Source organism: Hypomesus transpacificus, chromosome 26 (genome assembly GCF_021917145.1).
Source record: "Hypomesus transpacificus isolate Combined female chromosome 26, fHypTra1, whole genome shotgun sequence".
In the NCBI taxonomy this organism is placed as follows: Eukaryota; Metazoa; Chordata; class Actinopteri; order Osmeriformes; family Osmeridae; genus Hypomesus; species Hypomesus transpacificus.
In genome coordinates this window covers 7,796,211-7,821,210 of record NC_061085.1, presented here as the reverse complement: position 1 = coordinate 7,821,210, position 25,000 = coordinate 7,796,211, and the positions used below count along the sequence as shown (strand labels likewise).

General features: G+C 50.3%; 1 protein-coding gene across 1 annotated transcript in view; it reads right to left on the bottom strand.

The window, feature by feature from the left end:
• Positions 1–25,000, bottom strand: part of LOC124487616 (collagen alpha-1(XXIV) chain) — a 56,819-nt gene that overhangs the window by 16,620 nt on the left and 15,199 nt on the right. The window contains 21 exon segments of the mRNA XM_047050043.1: positions 2,039–2,083; positions 2,955–2,999; positions 3,181–3,234; positions 5,428–5,481; positions 6,564–6,617; positions 7,640–7,693; positions 8,776–8,829; positions 12,012–12,056; positions 12,750–12,803; positions 13,067–13,111; positions 14,246–14,299; positions 14,480–14,533; positions 15,775–15,828; positions 16,038–16,091; positions 16,255–16,308; positions 16,710–16,754; positions 16,897–16,950; positions 21,300–21,344; positions 22,148–22,201; positions 23,506–23,550; positions 24,121–24,303. Coding sequence (XP_046905999.1) covers positions 2,039–2,083; positions 2,955–2,999; positions 3,181–3,234; positions 5,428–5,481; positions 6,564–6,617; positions 7,640–7,693; positions 8,776–8,829; positions 12,012–12,056; positions 12,750–12,803; positions 13,067–13,111; positions 14,246–14,299; positions 14,480–14,533; positions 15,775–15,828; positions 16,038–16,091; positions 16,255–16,308; positions 16,710–16,754; positions 16,897–16,950; positions 21,300–21,344; positions 22,148–22,201; positions 23,506–23,550; positions 24,121–24,303 — 1,200 coding nt within the window.

The window sequence follows — 25,000 nt, the reverse complement described above, 5'->3', positions numbered from 1 at the left end:
AGAGAGAAAGCGAAAGAATCGAGAGGTCGAAAGAATCGTCAGTGCCGAACAGTGAATCATAAGTTTTATTATCGGGGAGTGTATCGCGTTATTGAAACATAAAACTATAAAACCACACCCTGTAATCAGCAGCAATGCATTTACCTAAGATAATGTCATGCCTTATCAGTTCCTGATAACCCACACGTAATTCAACATCCTCATAAGAGTAGTGAAAAGCATGCCAAGAAATCTCAACTATCGACTAAGCAAATATATATTCTAACTTCACTGGAAGTAGACCTCCAGTCAATCCTGATGGGTAAGTGACGTCCTGGTCTTATCAGTCTTGTGAGATTGTATAGTTTTATGATCAGAGTGTCTCAGGATTTTTGCACAGATACAGTCAGGGCTACCGTGCTTACTGTGCTATTATGCCACTCGGTCGCACCTTCTTTTTATGAATCATTTGAATTATATTCATTTGTTGTCATGATAGGTTTTGCAATCGATTAGATTTGATGTACTTTGTCGTTCTTATCCATGTGAAGCCCATCGAGTTGTTTCTCTGTTTGAATTGTGTGACATAAGTCAGATGGCTGATTGGTTTGGGAGTCGGGCTATCGATCAGAAAGTTGCCGGTTCGATTCCTGGCCGTGCAAATGACGTTGTGTGTGGGCGAGGCACTTCATCCTACTTGCCTCGAGGGGAATTTCCCTGTACTTACTGTAAGTCTATCTGGATAAGCGAGTCTGCTAAATGACTAGATGTAAATGTTTAAACTTGCTTGCTAGGTGAGCTTTGTTCCTGTTGTTTGCAGGAACAGCCACTAGATGGTGCTGTGAGTCTAGAGGAAGGTGAGGACAGGAAACGGCTTCACTACACTCCGACAGGTCTACTGTGATCCTCATGGAATCGTGGCGGCATCGTTGACACACAATCTTCATACTAACTGATGCAACTAACCGAGTCGTTCAAATGCTTTTAATAAGGATGATTCAAATGTCACAGTTGCAGAAACAGCAACTGGGACTGGTAAACTGCAGTTTGTCAAACGCCAACTCCAGAGAACTTAAGGTTGCTCTTATGCAAAGGGGAACCTCAAAACTATGAGCACGGCACGTTGCTGCCTGAACATGGGTGTGCGTGTGTGTATACGTATGTGTGTGTGTGTAAGAGGGGGGGTGTATTTGTGTATGTGTCCAGCAAGTGTAAGCACGCCTGCCCAGCACGTGCCTGTGCTACAGATAAAAAGAATCCCAAAGCCACACCTCACGCTGTGCATTTAAGGCAAGAAGAGACTTCAGGGAGAGAAAAAAAAAAACCCAGAATCATTTATCACTCTATTGGAATCAAACAACCGCGGACGAGTCCAAAAGCCCTTGAGCATTCAAGCTCGATCAAGCATCTCTTCCTGAGTGCATCCCTGGTGTGGCGGAGACCGGTCCAAACTCACGGCATGCTCGCTGCCCAGCCAGCGGGCCAGTACAAGCCCTGATTAATGTCACCCCATCCAGAGATGTGACACTGTTTACATGCCTCTGTTTCTCTCAAGGAGCACTTTGTGTCACCGGCCATCGATCCTGCTGTACATCATCGACGCTGGACAATAACACAGGAGTGAGGCTCCTTGCCCAGCTTACACAAGCGCGAGCCCGCCAATATTCACATGCCGTAAACACCAGCAGTGGTGGCGCAAAGCACAGCCGAGCAGCGAAACGAGGTGGCCTGAAGTGCTTCTGTTTCCTGTGGAAGCGTTGCCAGACGAACGAACACTGCCTCTAGGTGAAGTGCAGGAACAATGGATGGATGGGGTTTACATTTACATTTAGTCATTTAGCAGACGTTCTTATCCAGAGCGACTTACGTAAGTACTTAGTAAGTACAGGGTACAGGGACATTCCCCCCAAGCAAGTAGGGTTGAAGTGCCTTGCCCAAGGACACAACGTCATTTGGCTCAGCCGGGAATCGAACTGGCGACCTTCAGATGACCAGCCCAATTCCCCACCGCTCAGCCACCTGACTCCTCTGGTTAGGGTCATGGGCTGAATGTACTCACTGCTTTTCCCGGCACACCTCTCTCCCCCGGACCGCCGGCTTTGCCCTGCAAGCGGAAAAAAACAGGTCAGGAACAGGAGCAAGGTCAAATGTGACCACTGCCATGAGCACCGCAGATAGCTTAGCAGCTCAGCAACGACGAGGTATGCGCCCTGCGTATGGCGTACACACGACAAGAGACGGATACTGTACGCGGGGACCGCGCGAGCAGCGGACATCAAACACAGCGATGAATCAGGTGCACTGTTCCCATTTATTAGGGCTTGTCGAGCCTCGGTGAAATGATGAGCACCCACAGCCACACCGGTGACACCCCTGTCCCACCCCTCATTAAAACAACCGATAGGCCCCTGTTGTACCCATACAGCCCCCCCCTCCTTTCCCGGCCCCTGGCCTTAATGAAACCCCCAGCGCTGTCAGGAGACAATATCGAGAGCAGCTTTTAAAGCTGAGGGGGTCGTTTCCATCTTGAATAAAGGGGCCGTCGGATCGGTTACGGTTAAAGAATACATTGTTTTTTTACTGAGCCAGCTCCGGTTTCGTCATCGCGAGCTGGAGGAGGTTTATTTGAGCAGGGGCATAACTCGATACAGCCCTCTGGTACTCTCAGCGAATAAAAGCAGTAATTAAAGCCTTCCACTCTCTCTCCCCCTCGCTGAACTGAACGGCACCTTAAGACTCGCTTCAGTGTGGCCGAGACGGCGCGTAATCAGACGGTTGTTAATTGTTCACGAAAAGCAGGAACACAAACACATTGCACATTGGGAACAGAGCTCGGTTATTTATGGTTGAGGAAGTGCAGCGATGTTCAATCTCTGTCAGGTGATGACGGGGAATAAAAAAAAAACTTTGGATGGCAGGCAAGCAGTCAAGACACCTTAAGCAGCTAAAATGCTACTCATACTACTACTACTCACTATGGAGCCTGGTTCACCCTTCTTGCCAATTTCGCCAAGTTCACCCTGCGGGAGAGATGGATGGAAAGAGAGGAGGGAGAGAGGAAAAGGGGTTACAGCACACTGCAGTTAGGCAACAGCAAAACGGATGCCCTTACAATCACATCCAAGATAACAGAGCAAACAACCACGGGTCAGTGACAGGAGAACTGAGAACCATTTTCCAGAACGTTCCAGGCAGACTTACCTTGGTCCCCTCGGGCCCCGGTTCTCCTGGGAGGCCGTCCGGGCCCCTGGGCCCCTAGGATACGGAAACACAGACCATCAACCCTCGCTGTTCCCGAGCCACTTTCCACATCTACCCAGCTATCACACAATACAAACCATACCGCACACATGGTGTACATGCAGGCAGACCAACACAAACACCCGCACCTCCACTTAAACAACAGTCAGTGTGGGTTTGGGGGCAGCACCGAAAAACTGTTAATCACAAGCTTAGGAAAGTGGGGGCTAGACAAAAACACACACACACGCCCATAAACACACAAAATCCAAAGACATGGATCAGAGACGTGAATAAACACAGGCCCACAAAGTCGGCATAGAATCCCAGTCTGTTCTTCGCCGGGCCAAGCAGGCAACGTCGACCTGGGTGTTGCTTGGCCACCCTTATGTTACAGCCTAACACTCCCATAAACGTTCCATCACTGAGCCCTCACCTGAAGCTCCCGTCGATAGCAGTCTGTAAATAAGAACCCGCCCCTTCCCCATTGTGACGCTCTTACGGTTTGTCGCATGCCTTGTTAACTGCCTGTCTGTCTACCTGGTTAAGTGTCTGTGCCTGTCTGTCTATCTGTCGGAACTGCTACTCTGTGTGCGGGCCTGTCTGTGTCTCTGCCCAGCAGTCAGTCTGTCTGACTTGGATAAATCATCCAGATCTGAGATCAGGAGGATACACACGTGACATTTCGAGGGCAAAGTGTGCCGATTTTCAGTCGACCGCAAATGAAGCGATGGCGGTAGTTAAGATACGGAGAACTTGACTGAATTACTACCTGAACGAGGGCAAAAGGTACCATATTTCATTGCTGGGAGACGATACCTTTACAGCTCAGGGGGTTTGAACGATGAGAAGAGGAGATAACAGAGGTTAAGAAAACAGCAACTCTCCAAATCGTCTTTGCTGATGTAATCTATGTTTCTGCGGTGGGGTTCCTGCACCTTTCAGAGACAAAGCCCTGTGTTCTCGGAGCAAACAGGCGTGCACGTTTACATCCGACAGCTGCTGTTCTACGCAGAGGCATCATGGGAATCCTAGTCGACTGTGTTCTCCTGGTGTTTAACTCTCTAAGTGGCGGTTTCAGAATGGTTTCCACTGCTCAGCATCCAGGCCTCGGTAGTCATCCAGCAGATGGCCAAATCTAGGAGGGCTGTCTTACACTTAACGACCTCACGCTTTAGCAAAACAGGAAACGAAACCACAAGCATATGGCATGTAGGTATGAATTAAAGTAAACAACATGTAGACGACCGTGGCCGCGTGTTTGTGCGTGTATACACTTTGCGAGTGCGTAAAGGAGGCTTTCGGTCTGCATGCTTTTTCTTGGAGATGAAAGGGGGAGATTCGAGGAAAAACTTTGGAGGCGAAAAAGATGAACGAGAGATGGGAGTGAGGGAGAGGTGGCAGACTGTGGTGAAAACGTGTGCGAGGGGACCGGCGCTTCGGTCTCGTTTTTTCTCCGTCCGTCGAGATAAATACACGTCTGGCGGGGGTGCATTGGCCCTGGCGTCGCTAGGCATACTGGCATCAGGATGCCAGACCGAGAGAGCAGGAAAATCATCCTGGTGCCAACATCCACGGTCACTGTGGAATGGGACTGCCTGATGGGGTAGAGCAATCCAACACGGGGTGAAGAAATTCACAAAATGTTTGACTTCTCCAGGGAGCAACCTATGGCATCCCATCATGAATCCCTAACCGCAGAGCACTCGGATGGGCAGTGTTCACTCTCGTGATCCCTAGGCACAGCAAAAGCAGCTGGGCAGCAAACGGATTCCTCTCTTGGGCCCAAATGCAGCTGCCTTTAGATCCAAGCAGGGTCAACTTTATCTGAGAGTGCGTCTGTAAGTTCAGGTTTGTACGCTCCACTTGTCAAGTGGAAATGCAATACGCCTTCTTGCCACCAGGTGTCTCACCAGCTTAATGCTACAACAGAAGTCCTTGTCCAGCTATCACCGTCTTTGTTTTACTGTACTCATAAAACCGTTAAGACGATCCTGCACAGTGAGCCTCCATAAAAGAATATTGCCTTTCTGAAAAATAAACACACGCTTGATTGGTTTATTGTCTAGGTTTATATTCATGAGGTGTGCTGGTGTTTGACGTCAGGCTTTCACAATCACCCTGGGTCATTCTGTTGTCCATCGCACCTCAAGTTCCCCCACAGCTCGTGAAATGGTGAGATGACAGAGAAAACGAAATTCCTCTTACCCTTCTGCCTTTTGGGCCAGAAACCCCTGGAGTTCCTCGCTGCCCCTGGGGACCCTGGAGAGGAGAGACAAAAGGAGATAGAGACAGATATACCAGGAGAGATGAGGGAAAGATAAATGGAAAGATAAAGGGAGAGACACAGGAAGAGATAAAGACAGGGCATGTCAGAGAAAGAGAGAGAGAGAGAGAGAGAGAGAGAGAGTTGAGTTTGATTAGTGTCTAATGCCAAATCAACTTCATACTTGCACAGTAAATCACAGTTTGTATGTGACTCGTCTCCGAATCGCACACGGGCCAGCTGGGGTTGCATAATGCTCGCATCCCGTACGTGGGACGCAGACTACATGAGGAGAAAGACCATCGTCTACTCTCAATCGAGCTAATCGAAGCCAAAGAGAGAATTCCAAAGGGCCCAAACGATCAAGAGGAAACGGACCCTCGAAAAGGTGCTGTACAACAATCACACTCCTCATGGACAGCTTACAGAAGACAGGGCTGTTAACGTGGGGAAACGGGCACGTCGGTATCAAATCCACCCCAGTTAAATGAAACGGTTTGGAAGAGTACGAATCAAGTGGAGAAATATCCCACATGAATCTGGGTGTTTACGGCGGGTGGTCGAGACAAAGTGAGGAGCGAATGGGAGTGAGCGTTCTGGATTGGATCCACTTGTTTCGGTTTAAGCGTTTACGTCACTCGAACTTGAAGAGATTGGTTGGGAAGGTGGACACCCCAGTGTAAAAGAGGGTAAGAGAGATAGACAGCGGGGTAGACCAACGAACTGCATATCAACAAACGCACGCTATATAAACCACCATATTCCTACCCAGCAAAACGCCTACCGGTAAGCGTTCATTTTACGAATTGAATGTTTACAGGAACACTCCTGGTGTTGTTGAACACGGTGCCGTTTCACACCCTATGCTGCCTGTGAAGGGTATCCGCTGAAACGCAGACCCTTCCGGATAAAGTGTTCGCTTGGGGAGTTGGGTCTGTTTTTATCATTACAGCGCTGTCTTCTGTAAACTTACTGTCAGTCGCTCTGGATAAGAGCGTCTGCTAAATGGCTAAATGGAAACGGAACAACTCAATGGAAACAAAGCATCCAGTTTAGTTCAGGTTTGTGTGGCACTTACTGTCGCGCCTTGTAGACCAACATCTCCAGCACCACCTGGTAAGCCTGGATACCCCTTGGGCCAAGACAGGACAGACAGTTAGAGAGAGAAGTCAACACACAATCAATATGGAGGATCGTCAAGTCAGGAGGTGAAACATCTAGGCAATGGGAAGGAGTTTAGGTGCAAAATCAAGGCAATGAAAAGGAGTTGCTATGCAAACAATGAGTATTTAGGAAAATGTATTATTTTCTCTATAACAAATATCTATCTAGTGTAGACAGTGAGAGTGCGGAAAAAAAACTAGATAAAAGAACATTTCCAAATGGATCTAAACGAAGGATTTAGAAAATCTTCAGAATATAACACAGACACCAATGCAGAATCATTCACTAGCCCAGTGTGGCTGTAAGAGGGCAGCTTGGCTTGCCAGGGCTACCATCATTCTCCCCACAGAAACACACACAGCCAGTGTGGGCTGCAGCTAGCCAGCACGTAGGCCATTGCCAGCCAACCAGCCAGCCAGCCTGCCAGCCAACCAGCCAACCAGCCAACCAGCCTGCCAGCCAACCAGCCAACCAGCCTGCCAGCCAGCCAGCCAGCCAAACCCACAGACTTGGAGCTATCCCCTGCACAGGCTTGGGGCCAACCAGGGACCGGGGCCAAACTATCATTTCCCGACCCACAGAACAGTACAGCACTCATACAGAACAACACTCCACTAGAACCTTTACTGACACAGCACAATGGATCCAGCTATAGATCCCCTCAGTCTGGCTCTAGGAGAGGGCACAGCTGCAACAGGACACACAAGGCTAACAACCCAGCCCTCACTGTAAACCTGGAGCCTCCAATGACAGTTTGCAGAGCCCGCTGAATACCTGGGGGGCCATTGACATGACGCAGCGAAAATCAACAGTCTTACATTGAGATAAATCCAAAGATAGAGGCAGAGCCTTGAGGGCAAAAGATGTCGTTCATACAAAAGACGAGTTGATTTGTGGACGCTTAAGTACACCCAGCGAGGGAGCTGCCCTAACCCCTAAAGTTTCATTCTCTCGTTTGATCGGCGCACAGGCGTCAAGTTCAGCACTTACCCTCGGCCCGCTCTCTCCTGGAGGACCCAACGGACCGGCCGGACCACGGTCGCCCTGGGAAACCCAAGCACAGAGATCATTTACAGCATGGCCCACAACCTCCAGGACCCAGATTCCAACGCTTGACGGTTTCCCACGGCCGTTTGAAACTAAACAGAGAACCCCGTTAATGCCCAGAGAACCCCTTTAATGACCTGAGAACCCCTTCAAGTGGGCTAGCTGGCTTGGGGGGGGGGGGGGGGGGGGGGGGTCAGTGGCCCTAACTTTCTGGTTCTTCTCTCCACCAGCCAGTGGCTGTGGTACTTTACTGTAATCCCCTGCTCTCTGGTCGTGACTGTACAAGTACTGGTTTTCCCTAAGAAACCAGCCAGAAGCCTGCCATGGGAGAACAGCCTCGAGAGCTCTGTATTGGAAACATCCGATGAAAACGAAACGGGATTGGATCAAATGTTTCTATGCCTGGGATGAAACGGTGTGAAAGGGGCTGATGGGACGAGCGAAGGAGCGAGCGAGGGAGCGAGCGAGCGAGGGAGGTAGCGAGCGAGGGAGGGTTTGTTTTCAACTGTGTCGGCCTGACAGGCTCCCGTCAGACGTGTTCTGACACACAGCGGGCTTCTGGGTAAACGGGGGGGGGGGGGGGGGGGGGGGGAGGGGGCGTCCTGTCAATAATTAGTGCCTAAAACGCGGGGAAAAACGATTTCAGTCAACAGGTGAGCAGCGAGGAGCCTTTTCATGTTTTTTTTCCGGCACGTTCCGAGGGCTGAGAACCGGTGCGGAAGCTTGAGATTACCGTAGGCCTGGAGGGCGGGCGTCCCCACACATGTAATCAGCGCTTAAAATTGAGTCACGTACGGTACGCCAGACGCATGACCCCTGAGCGCTCGCGCTCCTAGCTAACGACGGCGTTTGTCAGCAAGACATGAACGGCGGTTTTGTGGCCGACAGAGCAGCCGAGGCTGGATGTGAGGGGGACGCGCTGTCTGCATCCCCCAGGGGCCGGGCAGTTTTACACGGGGCTAATTACAGGGGAAGTCTGTCACAGAGTGGGGGCTTTTTATTGGCTGCGGGCCGGCGCACGCCAACAGCTTGGCAGAAGAGGGGAGAGGGGCGGGGGGATGGAGAGGAGGCGACTTTACCTTTTCACCGGGAACCCCAATCCCACCAGTGTTCCCGATCAGGCCGGCTGGACCCTGAGGACGAGAGGGGAGGGGAGGAGGGAGGGGGGAGAGAGGGGAGAGGGGGTGGTCAATGCACTGACACGTCATCAAGCAGGAGACAGCATCTCCACCCGTCTGTGGAAGCGGTTTCGAACCTGTACTGACACCTGGAATGCAGGGGGTCATGTGCTACCAGGTAATGATGCTGCACGGGGGAGGGGCTGCTCTGACACGCTTCCACCAAAGGAAGGGCTGGTCGAGCACTTCCAAGTAAGGGTTAAGCCGGGTAGCTTGAACTACATATTTCTTTTTATGTCGCTAATGTATGCTGTACAACATCACATCATTTGGAATTACGACTCCATATCCCTTAACATGAGTACACAACATACGTTCTCCTCAAACCTTCATTTCCAGACAGTCTTGTCATAAAACGGGGCGACACAAGCCAAGCCAAGGTAGCAGAGACGTCCCCAACCCAGCACCTATACCAGTGATTTCGAATCCCACACTAAAATCGGAAAGCAACACAACACTGTGAAGGCAAATGTGAGAGTAACCGAAGAGAATGGAACCTCTTCCAGATGAGATGTCTGGGGAGAAAATGGGGCCGTGGTTTGGCCGTGCGCCAGATCCAGTGCATGCTGGGAAGGGTGAAAGCGGCAGGTAAAAAAAAAAAAGGCCTCCACTCTGGTCAGCCACTAAACCCAGACAGGTCACTCTGGCTTCTTCCCTATGTACACGACGTCAGGCCAATTTGGTTTTGCCGCATTTCATTCCTGTGGAAAAATGCCTCATCCTCTCCTAATTGTTTCTCTCTCCATTCCAACACATCTTGCTCAATAACAGTGGTGTGTGGGTGTGTGTGCGCGCGTGAACAACAGACAAAGAGAAACAAAGAAAAAGAAAGAAACAGAGAGACAGAGAGAGAGACAGAAAAAGAGGGAGAAGGAGAGAACGATAGAAACACAGATAGAAAAAGAGAGGGAGAAAGAAAGAGAGAGAAACGGAGCGGGGGAGAGAGATGTCTAACATCTGGGCCGGGTTATGTCTAGAGCCCTGTCTGAGACCAGCTGAAAGGTCTGGACAGGCAGACTTGAGACGGGCCCAGACCGAGAGCTCAGACGACACTTCTGGAGTTTATTAATTGGAGACAGGACAGGGGGGGGGGGAGGAGGAGGAGGAAGACGTCTTTCCTGGACAGAAGGCCAACACCACTGCCAACCGTCTCTAAAGAGACAAAAATGGCTGTGGCAATTTGGCCCAGACATACTATGGATCCGTGTAAGGCACTTATGTCACAATGAATCCATGGAACACTCCCCGTTGACAGAGAAAGAGCATCTGCATTTTGGACTTTTTTGTAGCCAAGCAGGCTACGGTACGCGCAAGAGCTCAACGGTCTGCATTCCTAGGTACAGACACAGCTGTATTCCTGGGAGTTAAGTTCCACAGAATATACAAAGATGTCGACAGTTTCGTCATCTACAGCCTATGTAATCACAGTGGTCCGCCACAGAAAAGTACAGTCCCCTACAGGTAGTAGGTCATCTTTCTAGCCCCAGGCAAGAGACAGAGATGTGGATTTGTGGAGTGTCTCTGAGCAGATGCAGCCGGCAGACGTGGGAACACCGTCTCCACGGCCACCGAAAATCCTTTATTTGGGGCATGAAGTGAGACAAGGTGGGATGGCGTATCGCCTCACTGGAGAAGGCTGTCCTAGTGACGGGAACTCTTCACACAAGCCTTTCAGAGCTTGGCGGTGAACTGGTTTCTCAGGAGTTCAGACGGGTGTCAACCTTTCAGGTTCTTAACAGTTGAAAGGCTGTTATAGCCATTAGAGATGACTGGAGAATAGCTTATGATGGCATACTGTGAAGTGCGAGGGTCTCTCTCTCTCTCTATGTAAACGATAGGGAACAGAACACGGACATCAAATGCAAATAGAGAATCAGAAACATATTCCAGAACCCACCTACTGTCGCCCTCAATAAGTCGGACGCCTTTCATTCTTTCCCTGCCATAAACTGGAAGGTCACCCGAAATTGAATACTAAGTGGCCGGTCCAATTTGCCAAATATACAGCTTGTTGTAAAAAATCCGCAAATAAACGAAGGGCTCAAAGGGTTTATGGGAAACGAGTTCTATTGAGAGCCCCATGGGTAATACAGGGAGGACAGATCACCCCCCTGTACTAACCTCAGACTAACCTGAAGGCTTCCACAACCACTTTCAGCCCCTCCACATTGTATTTATTTGGAAAGTGATGTCATGGCATTCATTAGAGCCTCCATATGTTTGAGGGAGATTTTTGTTGGGGAGTCCACAGCTTCTCCTTGGCTTCAAAGGGCCCTACAGTATGTGGTAAGTGCCTAATTCCTCTCATATGGCCATTGCTATGCAACATAATCACACAAGGCCTATATGGTGCGCCAAAATCAAGATGCACAGAATGCAAATATTTGTACTGTGAGGCCTCCACAGAGGCAAATGTACAGTGCTTAGCCTCCGGGTGGCCACGGTGTGGGATATTTTCTCGGGGGATATCAAGTATCATAAGATGTAATCTTGAAACAACGCAGTTTAGCTGCTAATTGGACCAATTTCATTCATTTATATGGCCACACTTGCCTCAACGAGGCAAGTTGACTTGACTAAGAACACATGGATCTACAGTACTCAAGAAATGTACAGCGCATGTTTCTTGGAATCAGTGTCAACATCCAACTTTCAGTTGAATTCCTTTCTGGAAATGTTCCACTTGACCTATAATCTTTTGGCAGGCACAAACAAAAGCACAGCCCCAATGAGAAATCTTAATGCTCGAGTGATGCTTTCCCGGTTTATGGATGCAAAAAACTGAAAATTCATTGCATCACGAAAATTCCTTCCGGCGATAAAAGTGGGTCATTATTTCAAGAGATGCCGACTTCACTTCCTCCGCCTCCCCTGTCTCCTCTGCGCCTCACTTAACCACTTCAAGACCTTCTGGAGTCTGCATCTTCACCATTGAACTCAGACTAATGAAACTCAAACCCTCAGTGTTGAGACTCTTCCTATAGCTGGACTTAATGAAAAAGCAGCGTATCGCCAGCAGGAAGAGCATTAACGACTCCAGTCTTTACATTAACGACGCGGAAGTGGCTAATCGCTAACTAGCTATTTTCACCAGTTCCCCACCGTGGCGCAGCCAGCTTAAAGAACACAAGACTCACTTGCGGTCCGATTTTCCCGATGTTGCCGACGTCTCCGGCCTCTCCCTGAAACCAGAACATAAAAAGACAGTTGTCTGTTAGCGTTCTGTGTGCTCAGACCCATTGCTGCTGCTTGTGGACCGCACCACCACACAGTTCGCACAGGCCTCAAGATAAACAAATGAACAAACACATATGGAAAAGCTCTGTGTCTTTCCTCTGCGGGTTGCTATTATGCGTAATGACAGCCTGGGGAGAATTCCTTTTGTCTCGTAACGAGAGAACATGTTTAGAGTGTTACTAGTTCAGCTCATTCACAAACATACAAGGACCCGCTATCCCCCCAAAAAACCCAGTCAAGACTTTAACTTCCACCAATAAACCTGGGACACACATTGTGTAAGGGTGATGGAGCAGGGCTTGCAATGGGTACACAAACCAATTACAGTCGATAAATGCAATGTGAAGGATAGGTCTGGGATTCTGTACCTTGTTAAGTACCCAAAAAAACGACACCCAGAACACATAGCGGTGAGCATGCTAGGACGATTACATAGTGTGTTTTCATAAAGCTGGAGGAATTCTACCCTGGCGCTGTGGATATTGCTCACCGTTCTGGAATCGTTTAGGACAGCTAGTGATTAGACACTTTTAACATGAGTGGCGTGAGGGCCCGATACTGAACCAGCACCCTAGCAGCTAAAAGGATATGATGCGTCCATGCTAGGTTCAGTGTAGCATGCAGGGGGACGGTCTTACCACGAGTCCGTCAGGGCCAGGTTCACCGACGTAGCCTTTCCTTCCGAGTCTCCCCTGAGAACAAGCGACACACGCACACACGTTACATGATACTCGAGCTTTCGATAATATTTCCTTATCACGTCTCATCTGCGACGCTTCCTGGCCAAAACACCTGAGTGAATTCAAACACATGGCCCACCTGCAGAGGGGGGTGGGCAGATGTAAAAACATGCACGGTGTGCACCGTGTATCTTCTAAGAGGAGTGTGTTTGTGTGTATGTGTCAAAGAAGGGAGGGGGGGTTGTATTGTAAAGTACAACACCGTAAATACTCACGTTGGGGCCGGTATTGCCAGGTGGGCCAAGGGGTCCCTCATCACCCTGAGAAACAACACAGCACAGCACAGTCACGACACAAACACACCAGAACAGTAAATACAGCTGGCCTCCGGGAATTGTCAATCGACGGGCGACCCAAACACACGCGCACATCAACGTAAACGGTCCCCCCTCGCATCTCCTAACACTCATGGGTCACGATAAAAAGCTTGCACGCTCTCATCGATCAACCAGATAGCTGGCTGCCTTCAGTGAACGATCCCATACACAGCTCGGAGCATGGATTCTGTCTTGATGAAAGAGATCGGATGTAAATACGAGTGGCTAACATCAAGTTCTTTTGAGTACAGAACCAGCCATGGATTTTGGCTGGACTTCTGAATCCCCCTTCCCATCAACGCAAACCGAGTTCCGGTTCGGGTTAGCACAACCAATGGCAGGTCTTTGCTGAAGCTGGGTTTAAAAAAACAACAACTAAAAGGGTGGACACAAATTCAGTTGGTCACGATAATCCCACCCCAGCCCTCTGAGGTAGGTGAAACGGTTCAAGACCAAGAGTTGATGACACTGGAACCAGTTTTTCCGGCCGAGAGCAAGGTCTTTTGCTGTTCGAAAAAAGCCAAAGAACTTGTTTGAGATTGGGCACTGGCTCCACATCGACCCTCAAACTCCCGTCGGTGGAAAAGGGGTGAGACTGACAGCGTTTGGACTCCATGCCAGGAGAGAGAGAGAGAGAGCAAGAGAGAGCGAGAAAGAGAGAGAGTGAGTGAGTGAGTGAGTGAGTGAGAGAGAGCGAGAGAGAGAGAGAGAGAGAGAGAGAGAGAGAGAGAGAGAGAGAGAGAGAGCGAGCGAGGGATCTCCCTGGGCTAGAGAGGTGCCAGCACTGTAAAACCGACACGACGGAAAAGGTGTTGTGACGACACGTGCTGCCAAAGCTCCTGTTCCTTTTTTTTTCCACAGTTGGAAAAATCTCCCGGCCCTTGTTTTTATAAGCACCCGATACTGAATCATGACTTCATCGTCAGTGGAATATGCCCCCCAGAGTTCTCTATGAATATGCAGGGCGGAGGGAACGGTGCCCTCTGACTTCGATCTAACGGAGCAGGGCTTGTGAGCTGTGAGCTCCAGGGTGTGTAGCGCGAGTTGTCGATGAGCGAGTTCCCCCAAATGTCTTACCTCTACTCCTTGTGGCCCTGTTGGTCCTTGCGGACCTCGCGGCCCTTGGAGACCCTGGGAACGCAGAAGAAATGAGTCACGTGCAATACCTGCAACTCCAGCAGTAAGCAATACAGTGAATGGAAGTCTATACATGACCATAAACAACTCTCTATATATATATGTATTACAGTACAGAACAACTGACCGTTATCTGGATTGAGGCGACAGACAGAGTTGTGTGTGTTGGTTTACCTTGGGCCCAGGGGGACCGTTGGGTCCTGGCACACCGATGTCCCCAGGAAAGCCCTGAGGAACACAGAGACAAGACACGAGGATCAGCCCCACCCAACGCTCTGACTGGCACGGAGTCACGTGCCTCGACCCTCCGGCACCCTTTCTTCCAGGCAGGATTTACAAAGGCTACCTCAGAGAGCGTAGCCATTTCCAGAATGTCCACGTTCACAGACCTGTCTTTCTCCTTGAGTTAAGAGGGCAGAGTAGTGGGTGAGTGTGTGTGTGTGAGTGCATGGACCTGCAGTCGCCCTGCTACAGTACAGCCACAGAGTGTACTGTTGGCGTGTCCTATAAATCTCCATGGGAGAGGAACGGCCGAGCTGGCTGCACTGATAGGAACCTGATGTCGAAGCAGTGATGGATGGCTCCCAATGCAACGTGGGACCTGAACACTGTCAAAGACACCTGCCACAGGGCTGAACCTCTCACTTAAAGCCTGGGCAGGGGAGAAGACTAGGGGGGAGGGGGGTCTGTGTGTGTGTGGGGGGGGGGGGAGTTAAGGCACTTCAGATTTACAGTGGTGCCCTTTGTTTATAAGTGAAGACAGAGGTTCACGTGAAAAGAACATTTATGGGCTTTCATCCTGCCCAGGAAACAAACACGAGAAGAATCCCCGTCAAGTCTGGTGATGAAGTTTGCAAGAAGACGAGACACACGAGTACTGCACCACAACAAAGACCATTGTTACGGTCTTTCGTATCTTCACCAGACTTCGGGTGTCTCAAAAGTATCGTATCAACACAAGCGAAAACACACCAAGTCTGTCAAAGCGTAGATTGGGTAGTGCTCATGTTTCTACAAAGACTTCGGGTGTCATCTGAGAAGGAGCCAGTCATGAAATAAGCCCATCTCTGGTATACCCGGGCTGTTTACAGGCCATCTCTTTATCGTGCGGCGATACAGTGGAGTCTGATTGTGGTTTATGGAAGTGCCTTGAGTTTGGACGGGTCATCTTTATCTCCCAGTGGCTCGACTTACATTCTGACCCCCAGTGACCCGGTTACACAGTTAGCGATAGAAGATTCCTAGCTCATCTCTGACAGCTTATAAACAAGACGACTGTACAGCCTCACGGTTGAGATAACGACTGTTAAAGTAAAAGCATGGCATGAAAAGATAGGTATGTTCACCCCCAAGGCACACCATCCAAATAACTGTTTCCTGGTCTTGCGGGGCAGAGCATTCTGGTCTATTGGAGTTCCAATCTCTGTTTGAGCTCATAGAGAATGAACCAGATCCTCATTGGTTCTTACCTCAGGTCCTGGAGGGCCAGGTGATCCTTGTGGTCCAAGTTCACCTATTTTACCCTGAGAGACCAAAGCAGAAAACCAACCAGGGATTAATGCCAAGCCTAAACATCGTCAACCACTTGTGTGTGTGTGTCTCTTTCACATACTCCCCAGAGCATAATGCATGCACGCACACACACACACACTCGAGGCTTTGGCTCCCACAGCTGTGAGGAGGAAGACCGTGGGTGACACGGCATGTTTAATGAGAGGAAACTTCCACTTACAGGTGGGCCGGGCTTCCCTCTGAGTCCAGGAGGTCCAGGGACACCAGTGGCACCCTGGGGGACAGAGGCAGGAAACACAAGACTTGACGTGTGTGTGTGTCTGAGAATCTGTCTGTTTGTGGGCCTGTCTGTCTGTCTGTCTGTGGATCTGTCTGTCTGTGTATCTGTCTGTGGAAATCGCCGGAAAACCCGGGGAGGGGCGCGGCTGGGGACATACCTTGTCACCTTGGTAGCCCATTTCTCCTGGTTCGCCCCTCAGTCCAGGAACCCCCTGGATTCCACAACATCACAAAGACATAACACAACACCCTGCTCATCAGAAGACACCGTTTTAACGACGACGACACACTCCGCTCCCAAGGGGCAGAACACGGACGTGCTTTTAGCAATGTGCCCAGCCTCCTTGTTTAACACGTTTCCATGACAATTTTCCGTGCAACACAACAACGACAGATCCCAATAGACTGACATCAACCAGGGGTCGAGATATTCAACACACAGATTCCTAACGACACACAGGCATGCTGCACGATTGCGAGTGCACACGGTGCACACTTTGAACCCGCTACTCCAAACCCACCCTCCATATATTGGCCCCAACGCAACAACAATCCCCAATCCCACCCATGGACATTCCCAGATACGCTACAATAATAGAAATATTTAGATCACCTTATCACCTTTCAATCCAGGCTGCCCGACGTGTCCAGTCAGGCCCTGTTGGAGATGGAGAGAGAAGGAGAGAGAGAGAGAATGAGAAAGGAGGGGGGACTCCCAGTCATCCAATATGAGAGGACCGGAGTGAGAGACAGAGAATGTTGAGGGAGGGGGGGACGGACGGACGGAGGGAGGGGCTCACCTGAGATCCCACGATGCCTGGTATTCCTCGCGGGCCTTCAGGCCCTGGGTCACCCTGTGGAGAGGAAGAGGAGAAGGTGAAGATGCCTGCGACACACACACACTGAAGTGTGTAGTCACCATTTCACCGAGTGGACGTTGAAGGACGCGTTTCCACAGGAAATGTCCCCATCCGTTTATTTGCTGTTTTTTTTTTACGATGACTTGTTCATTTTCCTAGCCCGAGCCCAAACAGAACATCCTGGCGTGTCAACACCTTTCAGGAGATCCAAGCTGTGCTGATACTATCGTCTGCCCAGAGCTGGCTGTCCACGACAGCATATGGTCAGAACATCACTTTTAATCACCACAGACAGGCCAGGGCTGACCCGGTTCTAAGGACGACCAGAGATTCTACTGTAAAGCTGGTTACAACTGTCATAACATTGTATTATGTCTCAGCTAAAAGGTTGGTTTCACAACGGCCATATATCGTGATTTAGCCATTCGCAGTGTGCGTCAAACCTTGATTTCGTCCAGGAATCCAGCCTGAGAACACAATCTTGTTTGCTAAATTGCGATGATTAGGTTGATGGGGTTAATAATTGAATGTGTGAGTGAGTGAGAGAGAGAGAGCTCTAAGTGGTTCCATGCAGTATAGGATTGGCCCACCATTGTGAGTCTGCTTTCGATTAGCTCTTCCAGGAGACTGTCACCAGCTATGGAGAAACAGCCCCAGCAACCCAGCAGAGACCGGTACAATAACCCACCTCGGTCACACACACACACACACACGCACACGCACACGCACACGCACACGCACACGCACACGCACCTACACACGCATGCATACACACACACACTGCCCATACACCTCAGTCCAAAAAGCAGACCTGGAGTTTCTCCAAACTTAACGCTAAGTGAGAGAGAGTCGTACAAATTGAAGTTCCATCAGACCTGCTTCGTTCTCCCGCAAAAATGTCATGAACATACTTTTTTTTCTTCCTTACAGCTCCTGTCTATGGTTGGGGAGGGAGAATGGATGGGGGGGGGGGAGGAGGAGGCGGAGTTGAGAAAGAGCCAGTGGTTCCCAAGCTTGCAGCTGTGCTGTTATCTTCCATCAAAATGATCAATATCTCCAGACGGGCCAAACATGCAAAAAGAGTGTGCAGGGTGGGGGTGGTGGGGGGTTGGTGGGTGTTGATGTGATGTCATAAAGGACATGTGGCTCTAAAGAAGAGGTCCATCTGGAGGCAGTCAGGCCCTGCCGTTTGATGGTGAGGCTCCCCCCCCCCCCCGGCCGATGGCACCGCGGGATGAAGACAAATCGCACGCACTTGGGCGAGGAACGCTTTCAACTGCAGGCGCATGAAAAACGACAGGGAGGGCGGCGGGGCGGCCCTTCTGGGGGGGGGGGGGGGGGAGGGGATATCGCCCCCCCCCCCCCCCCCCCCACCACCACCACTCCCCGGGGTACATCCAGCCAGGTGATCCAGCACATCAACATCCCACACAGGGATAGCGAGAGGGACCACTGAGAAGATAGACAAGAGCCCGTCTTCTCTGCTTTACGGAAGGGCTCAGATCTCTCCCTCTCCTCATATCTCCCTCTGTCTCTCTGTCTGTCTCTCTGTCTGTCTCTCTGTCTGTCTCTCTGTCTGTCTGTCTCTCTGTCTCTCTGTCTGTCTCTCTGTCTCTCTCTGTCTCTCTCTCTCTGTCTCTCTCTTTCTGTCTCTCTCTCTCTGTCTCTCTCTCTCTCTCTTTCTCTCTCTCTCTCTGTCTCTCTCTCTCTCTGTCTCTCTGTCTCTCTGTCTCTCTGTCTCTCTGTCTCTCTGTCTCTCTGTCTCTCTGTCTCTCTCTGTCTCTCTGTTCCTGGTTTGGCAAGGCACACGAGAATCCAAGGAAATGCTACTTGACAAAAACCACATTTGGTGCATTCCTATACATCTCATTTCAACACAAACAGAGAGCCTTCTGAAAACCCAATAAAACGTAGGTGGAGGAGGGCCACACACACCTGACACCATATACATTACACACTTCACACGCATGGAATGAGGGCAATTACATTATACGGCTCCCATATCTATGTGTGTGTGTGTGTTTACTTGTGTGTGTGTGTGTGTGTAGGTGTGTGTAAAGGAATGACTAAGCTTTGGCTTGCGTGCCGTATTTCGTTTTTTCTAAAAGACACGTCAACGGAAAACGAAAACGACCCTTCAATTACATTTCAAAGGTCATAAAATCAAGTTAATGATTCAATAAAACACCTTTTTTCCATTGTTGTTTGTTTTGTTTCTTTCTTTGTTCTATTTTTGAGCCCTCGGCCCCAGTCCATAATTACACAGCTGCTTGCAAAGCCAAAGAAAAGGCTGCAAAACGCCAGATAAATATTTGTTGTAGATTTACTACAGGCTAAAATTGTTAGGTCCGAACTGGTGATGAGAATGCACCCATCCCACTTGTGGGTGATTGTCTGCTTGTGTTGTGGCTTGCTGTCGGGTTCCACACAGGCTCGAGGCACTTCCACAACTCATACACACCCACAGCCGCACACTTACAGTAACGTGAGTAACACAAAGCAAGCCACACCAGTCGGCCAAAAATCCATGCCAGCTCATCCATCGCAGCCCCACAGATTCTGGTATCCTGCAGTGTCAAGTCTCATTGCCACGGTTTTAGAGAGAGAGAGAGACAGACAGACAACAGACAGACAGAGAGAGAGAGAGAGAGAGATAGAGAGAGAGCTAAAGAGACAGAGAAAATGCCTGTGTCGGCTGTTAGTGTACTAAGTGTGTGTGTGTGTCGAGACAGTGTACTATCCATCTCCGGACCTGCCACCAATTTGTTTGAGGCACATCAAAGCCTCTCGTCCCGTCCTGTGGAGAGCCACATGAGGAACCGGGGGCTCTAGGCTGGGCCTTGTTCTCCAGACCGTGAAAGGGGACATTTGATTCCAATTCAGGCGTGTCCAAGAAATGTCCCAAAGGTTTGATTCCCCCCAGACCAGGAATGGGACCAAGACTAGGGATCGAGCGCCGCTCCGCAACGCCTCTCCAGTCACCCACAGCTAGACAGCAGCTGCCATATTTGTGGGCCACTCGGTGTAGGCATGGACAGCTCATGCCATCATCCCACGGCTAGCTGGGGCGTTCGGGACGAGCACCAGCCCACGACGCCACCACGTGTGCTGTGCGCGAGCACGTCGAAGCATTGGAACTCGGAATTGGATGGACTGGATCCAATTGGCTACCGTAACATGCAGCCGTAATGTTTAACAGTCATCAATCTGTCAGCGCAGCGCGCACCGCCCCCCCCCCCCCCCCCCCCACCCCCACCCGTTCCCCGGGTTACAAATTGGCCCGTCGGAGTTCGCCCTCAAACTGAGCCTGCGTCTCAGAAAAGACGCTGTGATTTGCGAGGACGGGCCGGAGTTCTAACATCTGTGAGGTGGAGGGGGGAGGGGGGGGTGACGGGGTAACATGGTCACCATGTTGTAACAGCAGTATAGACACAATCCTCCGGCGAGGACCAGAGGGGGGTCCCCCGGCCCGCTATCCTTGAGTTACAGCCGGTAGTCGTGGCCATGGCGGGGGGGGAAACTTCATCCGGAGTTCATCCAGAGCCCCTCTGAGCGTCCCGACGGGGCTCCCCCCGTAAATCAGCCTGCTGGCTGGGTCACAGACGGACCTCCCCTCCCATGAACACGGGAGGGAGGAGAGAAAGAATCACGACTGGGACAGGAAGGGCCGTCTTCCTCATCCGCATCCAACCACTACGTCTGGGGCAGGATGCTCCTCTACGCACACCTGGGAATGAATGGAGTGAGGAGGTGCACTACCACCACCACCACCACCCCCCCCATACCACAGGCTGCCTCCTGTCCGATACGCCCTCCCCTCCCCCCCCCCCCCGTCTCCCCCCCTCCTCCCGGGCAGTGCTGGCTGCTTGGGCGCGTGCGAGTCACGAAGAGGGGCCACGAATCCGTCCCGTCCCGTCGATCACTCAGCCGTCGTGGATCGCTCAGGGCTTGACGGCCAGCCAAGCCTTTAAAGTGCGCCAGATATCGGTTTATCTTATGCTTGGCAGTGGCCCCTTGCACTCAAGCAATGAGCACTAACACAGTAGCCTACACAGGGTGAGGGAGGTATTTGCTGCCGTGGAAAAAAGAAAAATGGCTTTGGACTAGCAACGCATTTTCTCCTGGAAAGCAATTCATCAGTTCATCATGACAAACGAAAAGGCCCTCCTCCAATACTTAAACCATTATCCATTATCCGAGCACTTCATCTCATCGAAGAGACAGATCTGGGTCTGCGGCAGACAGGTCAGATTAAGCATACAGATGCAGGGAGAGCAGGAGAGTTGACAGGCTTTGGCGGTCTGACGCACACAGGATATGCTTCCAGGGTTGTGAACACTCACCCTCAGACCAGGAAAACCGCCGATGCCAGTTCCACCGACGGGCCCCTGTAGAACAACGGTGAAGAACAACATGAGCACAGCGAGAGAGATTGGACCCTCTGACACACACACACACACACCGTAGCCATCAAACGCACTCTTTTTTGGGCGGGCGGCGCACACACAGGCGCGTACACTCGCCATATCTAGAACGTTCCTTCTTTCCTTCTCTCCCTCTGTCCCACGCATGTGCACACACACAAACGCCACACACACACACACGCACACGTATGCATAAACAAACACACAGCTGCAATGTTTATGTACTGTTCATCTCCAAAGTACAATACCAACAGGGGCCGGCGCAAAGCAATGCCGAGCTTCCACACGCACTCTCCTCTTTACGGCCCCACGGTTTACACGAAACAGTTACTTTTACAGCCCTCGAGAACAAACAACGGAGCAGAAATGTAAAACGGGGCCTCAAATCGTCTGCAGCATACTTTGCCTGCCCAATAAAGTCATTCCACGACTGCTGCTCTGATTGAACCCGGCCCAAGTTAGTCCAGCTAATCTTAATAGATTACGTATCAGCTCAGCCCTGGCTTTTGAAACCCAACGGTGAGCTCATCTCAGGACTGCGATGAGGCCTGAGTTATGGGGAGAGAGAGAGAGAGGCATCGTAATCGAAACCATGCCACTGCTCAATCTTCCTGAGACAGAGGGAGACAGAGAGACATGGAGAGAGAGAGGCAGACAAACAGACAAGACAGGATGAGAGAGATCGACAGAGAAATACGGAGAGAGAGAGACAGAAAATCGGTCTCATACACTGTCTCGTACACGGCCCGGCTTGCTGGGAATCTTACCTCATCGCCGTCAGGACCAGGAGGCCCCCTCTCACCGATGTCTCCAACTACACCCTGCGGGAGGGGGCGAGAGAGCGAGAGTGAGCGTGCGAGAGCGAGAGGGACGGAGAGCCGTAGGGAGAGAGAGAGAGAGAGAGGGGACAAGCACTTTTGCAATCTCCCCTCATCACCCTTCTCAATCCACACGGGGTTAGCGACAGTTAGCGACAGTTAGCGACAATTAGCGACAGGTAGCGTCCTACCGCCTGAACGTCACATCCAAAACACGCCTGCAGGCCGTGTTTGCCGTGGTGAGGCCTGAACAATCCCACCGGTTTTGGATTGGCATCAGTGTCACTTGCAGGTAGAGGCGTGGGTTACCCAGAAGCTGGGCCGTCTGCCCACTTGGCACCACCCGAGCGTGGAGAAGGTGCCTTGCCGACACTTGTTGGTGTTTACGTTACGGCTAACGCTTTTTTGGAATGAAAGGACGCTGGCTACATTCTCGTTGTGTTGGAGCGAGGCGTTGTCCGGTAAGCCCTTGTCGGTATCCTCAAACAAACGTTCACCTGAATGCCAGTGTTGGCTGCAGGGTGGTACATCTTGTGGTAGGCGTTAAAAATGTTGTTAGAATTTTTTCACTGACATGTTTGTTGATAGTCTGGCTGCCATCCTAACTTAGCCCCGCCCACAAAAGGGTTGGGGAAAAACGATGTCCGAACAGGAGCTGTTCGGACCAATCAAATTGTCAGGGCGGGCTTTATACGATGATGGACAGATGATCAACAGTGACGTAATCAACCACGTCACCAAAGAGTGCTCGGGTTGAATTTGTTTTTAACAAACAACTTATTACGTTGCTCTGATTGGTTGTAGGTCTATCCAATTGAGCGAAGAGGCATTTGTTTTACGAGTTCGGTTGAAACGCGCCCCATAGCCACAGCCCAAAGGAGAGTTCTCAGACTCATATTCTGACTAGAAAATGTATGACAACGTCAGGCTAGTTTGCTGAGGCTTTTGCCATTGTTTCCCCTTGGATTTGCATAACATGCATTGCACGCCACAGACAAAGAAGAGGCCTTTGATTTCTCTTCGGGTCTCTCAAGGATTGGCTTCAGCTGAGTGTGATGTTTGGGGGGCGGGGGGGAAGGGACCAAATGTAAACGATTATGGCTTGCGTAACGCTTTTGGATCAGAACATCCCCTCCCCACGTTCCTGTAAAGAGCTCTACTCACCGACACCAGATGACATGAAATGGTTCTCCCCCCCCCCCCACAGCAAATGACTTCTTCCCCCACAAATCAGAAGACAGTCAGCGACAGATGACGAATGCAGGGTTTTTCATGGGAGATCTTAGATTTCAAAGGTTGTCCATTACCTGTCTGCCTTTGGGACCCGTCTTCCCGACCGGACCGGGAATGCCCTGGAGGAAAACCAAAATGTCAACGTGACGTCATTCCCCCCAGGTGCACAAATGTCCTGCCCCCTGGCAATTCATCTGGTAACAAAACGATGACGTCAATGTGGAACATATGGGTTACTAGACTCGGAGAGTAAGCCTGAGTTGCGGTAAAACTATAAACACCATAATCTTCTCCAAGAAAAAGTCATTGATTCTCATATGCGCCTTGCATTCTGGAAAGTATCGTTTTTACATTTTTTATTAAGTCCCAAGGGTGCAATCACTCTCCATGAATCATTGTTGCCATCATATATGTCTCAAGTAGCATTCGAAATCGTTAAGAAAGTAATAGACTTTCCTGTATTTTATGACTCTGAAAATCTCAATAAATTGCCCATAGTTGGATCATTAGCAGTGGAACATAATGTCCAAGACCCCTTCTGTACTGTGCATAGAGGAGACTTCATGATTCCGACACATGGCCAATAACATGAGTTTGCAACCCCCAGGGACTAAGAGGGCATCTGGTTAACAGGAGGTTGGGAGGTTGAGGTAATTAACATGAATTAAATTAAGTACAATGCCACATACTCTCTCGCCCTCCAGTCCTGGTGGTCCAGCAATCCCAGGAGGTCCGATGAAGCCCTGAAACACGACACGACGACACACACATTTTAAGAATTTGCTTAAAACCTGCATTTTGAAATCAGGTTTTTCATGTTTTATGATTATACATTTGACTTCTTCATTTGTATCTTTCTTGCACTCAAAGTGCTACTGCAGCACCTTGAGTGCAAGAAAGATACATTACAAATAATGTATTATTCATACATTATATGTTTGACTTCTTACTGTACTGCAGCACCTTGAGTGCAAGAAAGGTACATTACATACATTGTACATCATACATTAAACTTGATTCCGTTTCTGATTCATCGTTATTATGAACTGGCCTATTTTCTTTGTTCTGCAGTAGTATCCATGGGGTCAGGGGGAGATGGAGCAAAGGCCGTGATACAACAGAGATCTGCCGTGGATCTCCATAACCAGCGTGATTTAAACCTTCGGCTAGAAGACCTCAGCAGGTCTGTCTTAAGACCATCAAAGCCAGCAGGGGCCCCTCTGGCCAGGTAGAGTAATGGACGTCCTATGTAGGCCATCGCCTGGGCCCCCGAGTCATCTCCTGTACATCATCATCCGTTTGTCATCCGGGCCCCCCGACCCCCGAGTCCTGATTTACCGTTTCACAGGCCGGCTCGTTCAACAACAGGTGCCGTGGTTTGTTCGACTCCCTCTCATGCACGTTCTTCAGGCTCTGCATCCCCCCCACCCCCCTCCTCCCCACTGCACCCGACCCATATCTCATAAAACACCTCAACTGTGTGGAATAGGAGTTTTCACAGGGTGGTGGGTTAACCGGCTGTTTATCTGGGCCCTGTAGAGAGGTATCGGGAGGTGCCTCTTGGAAACA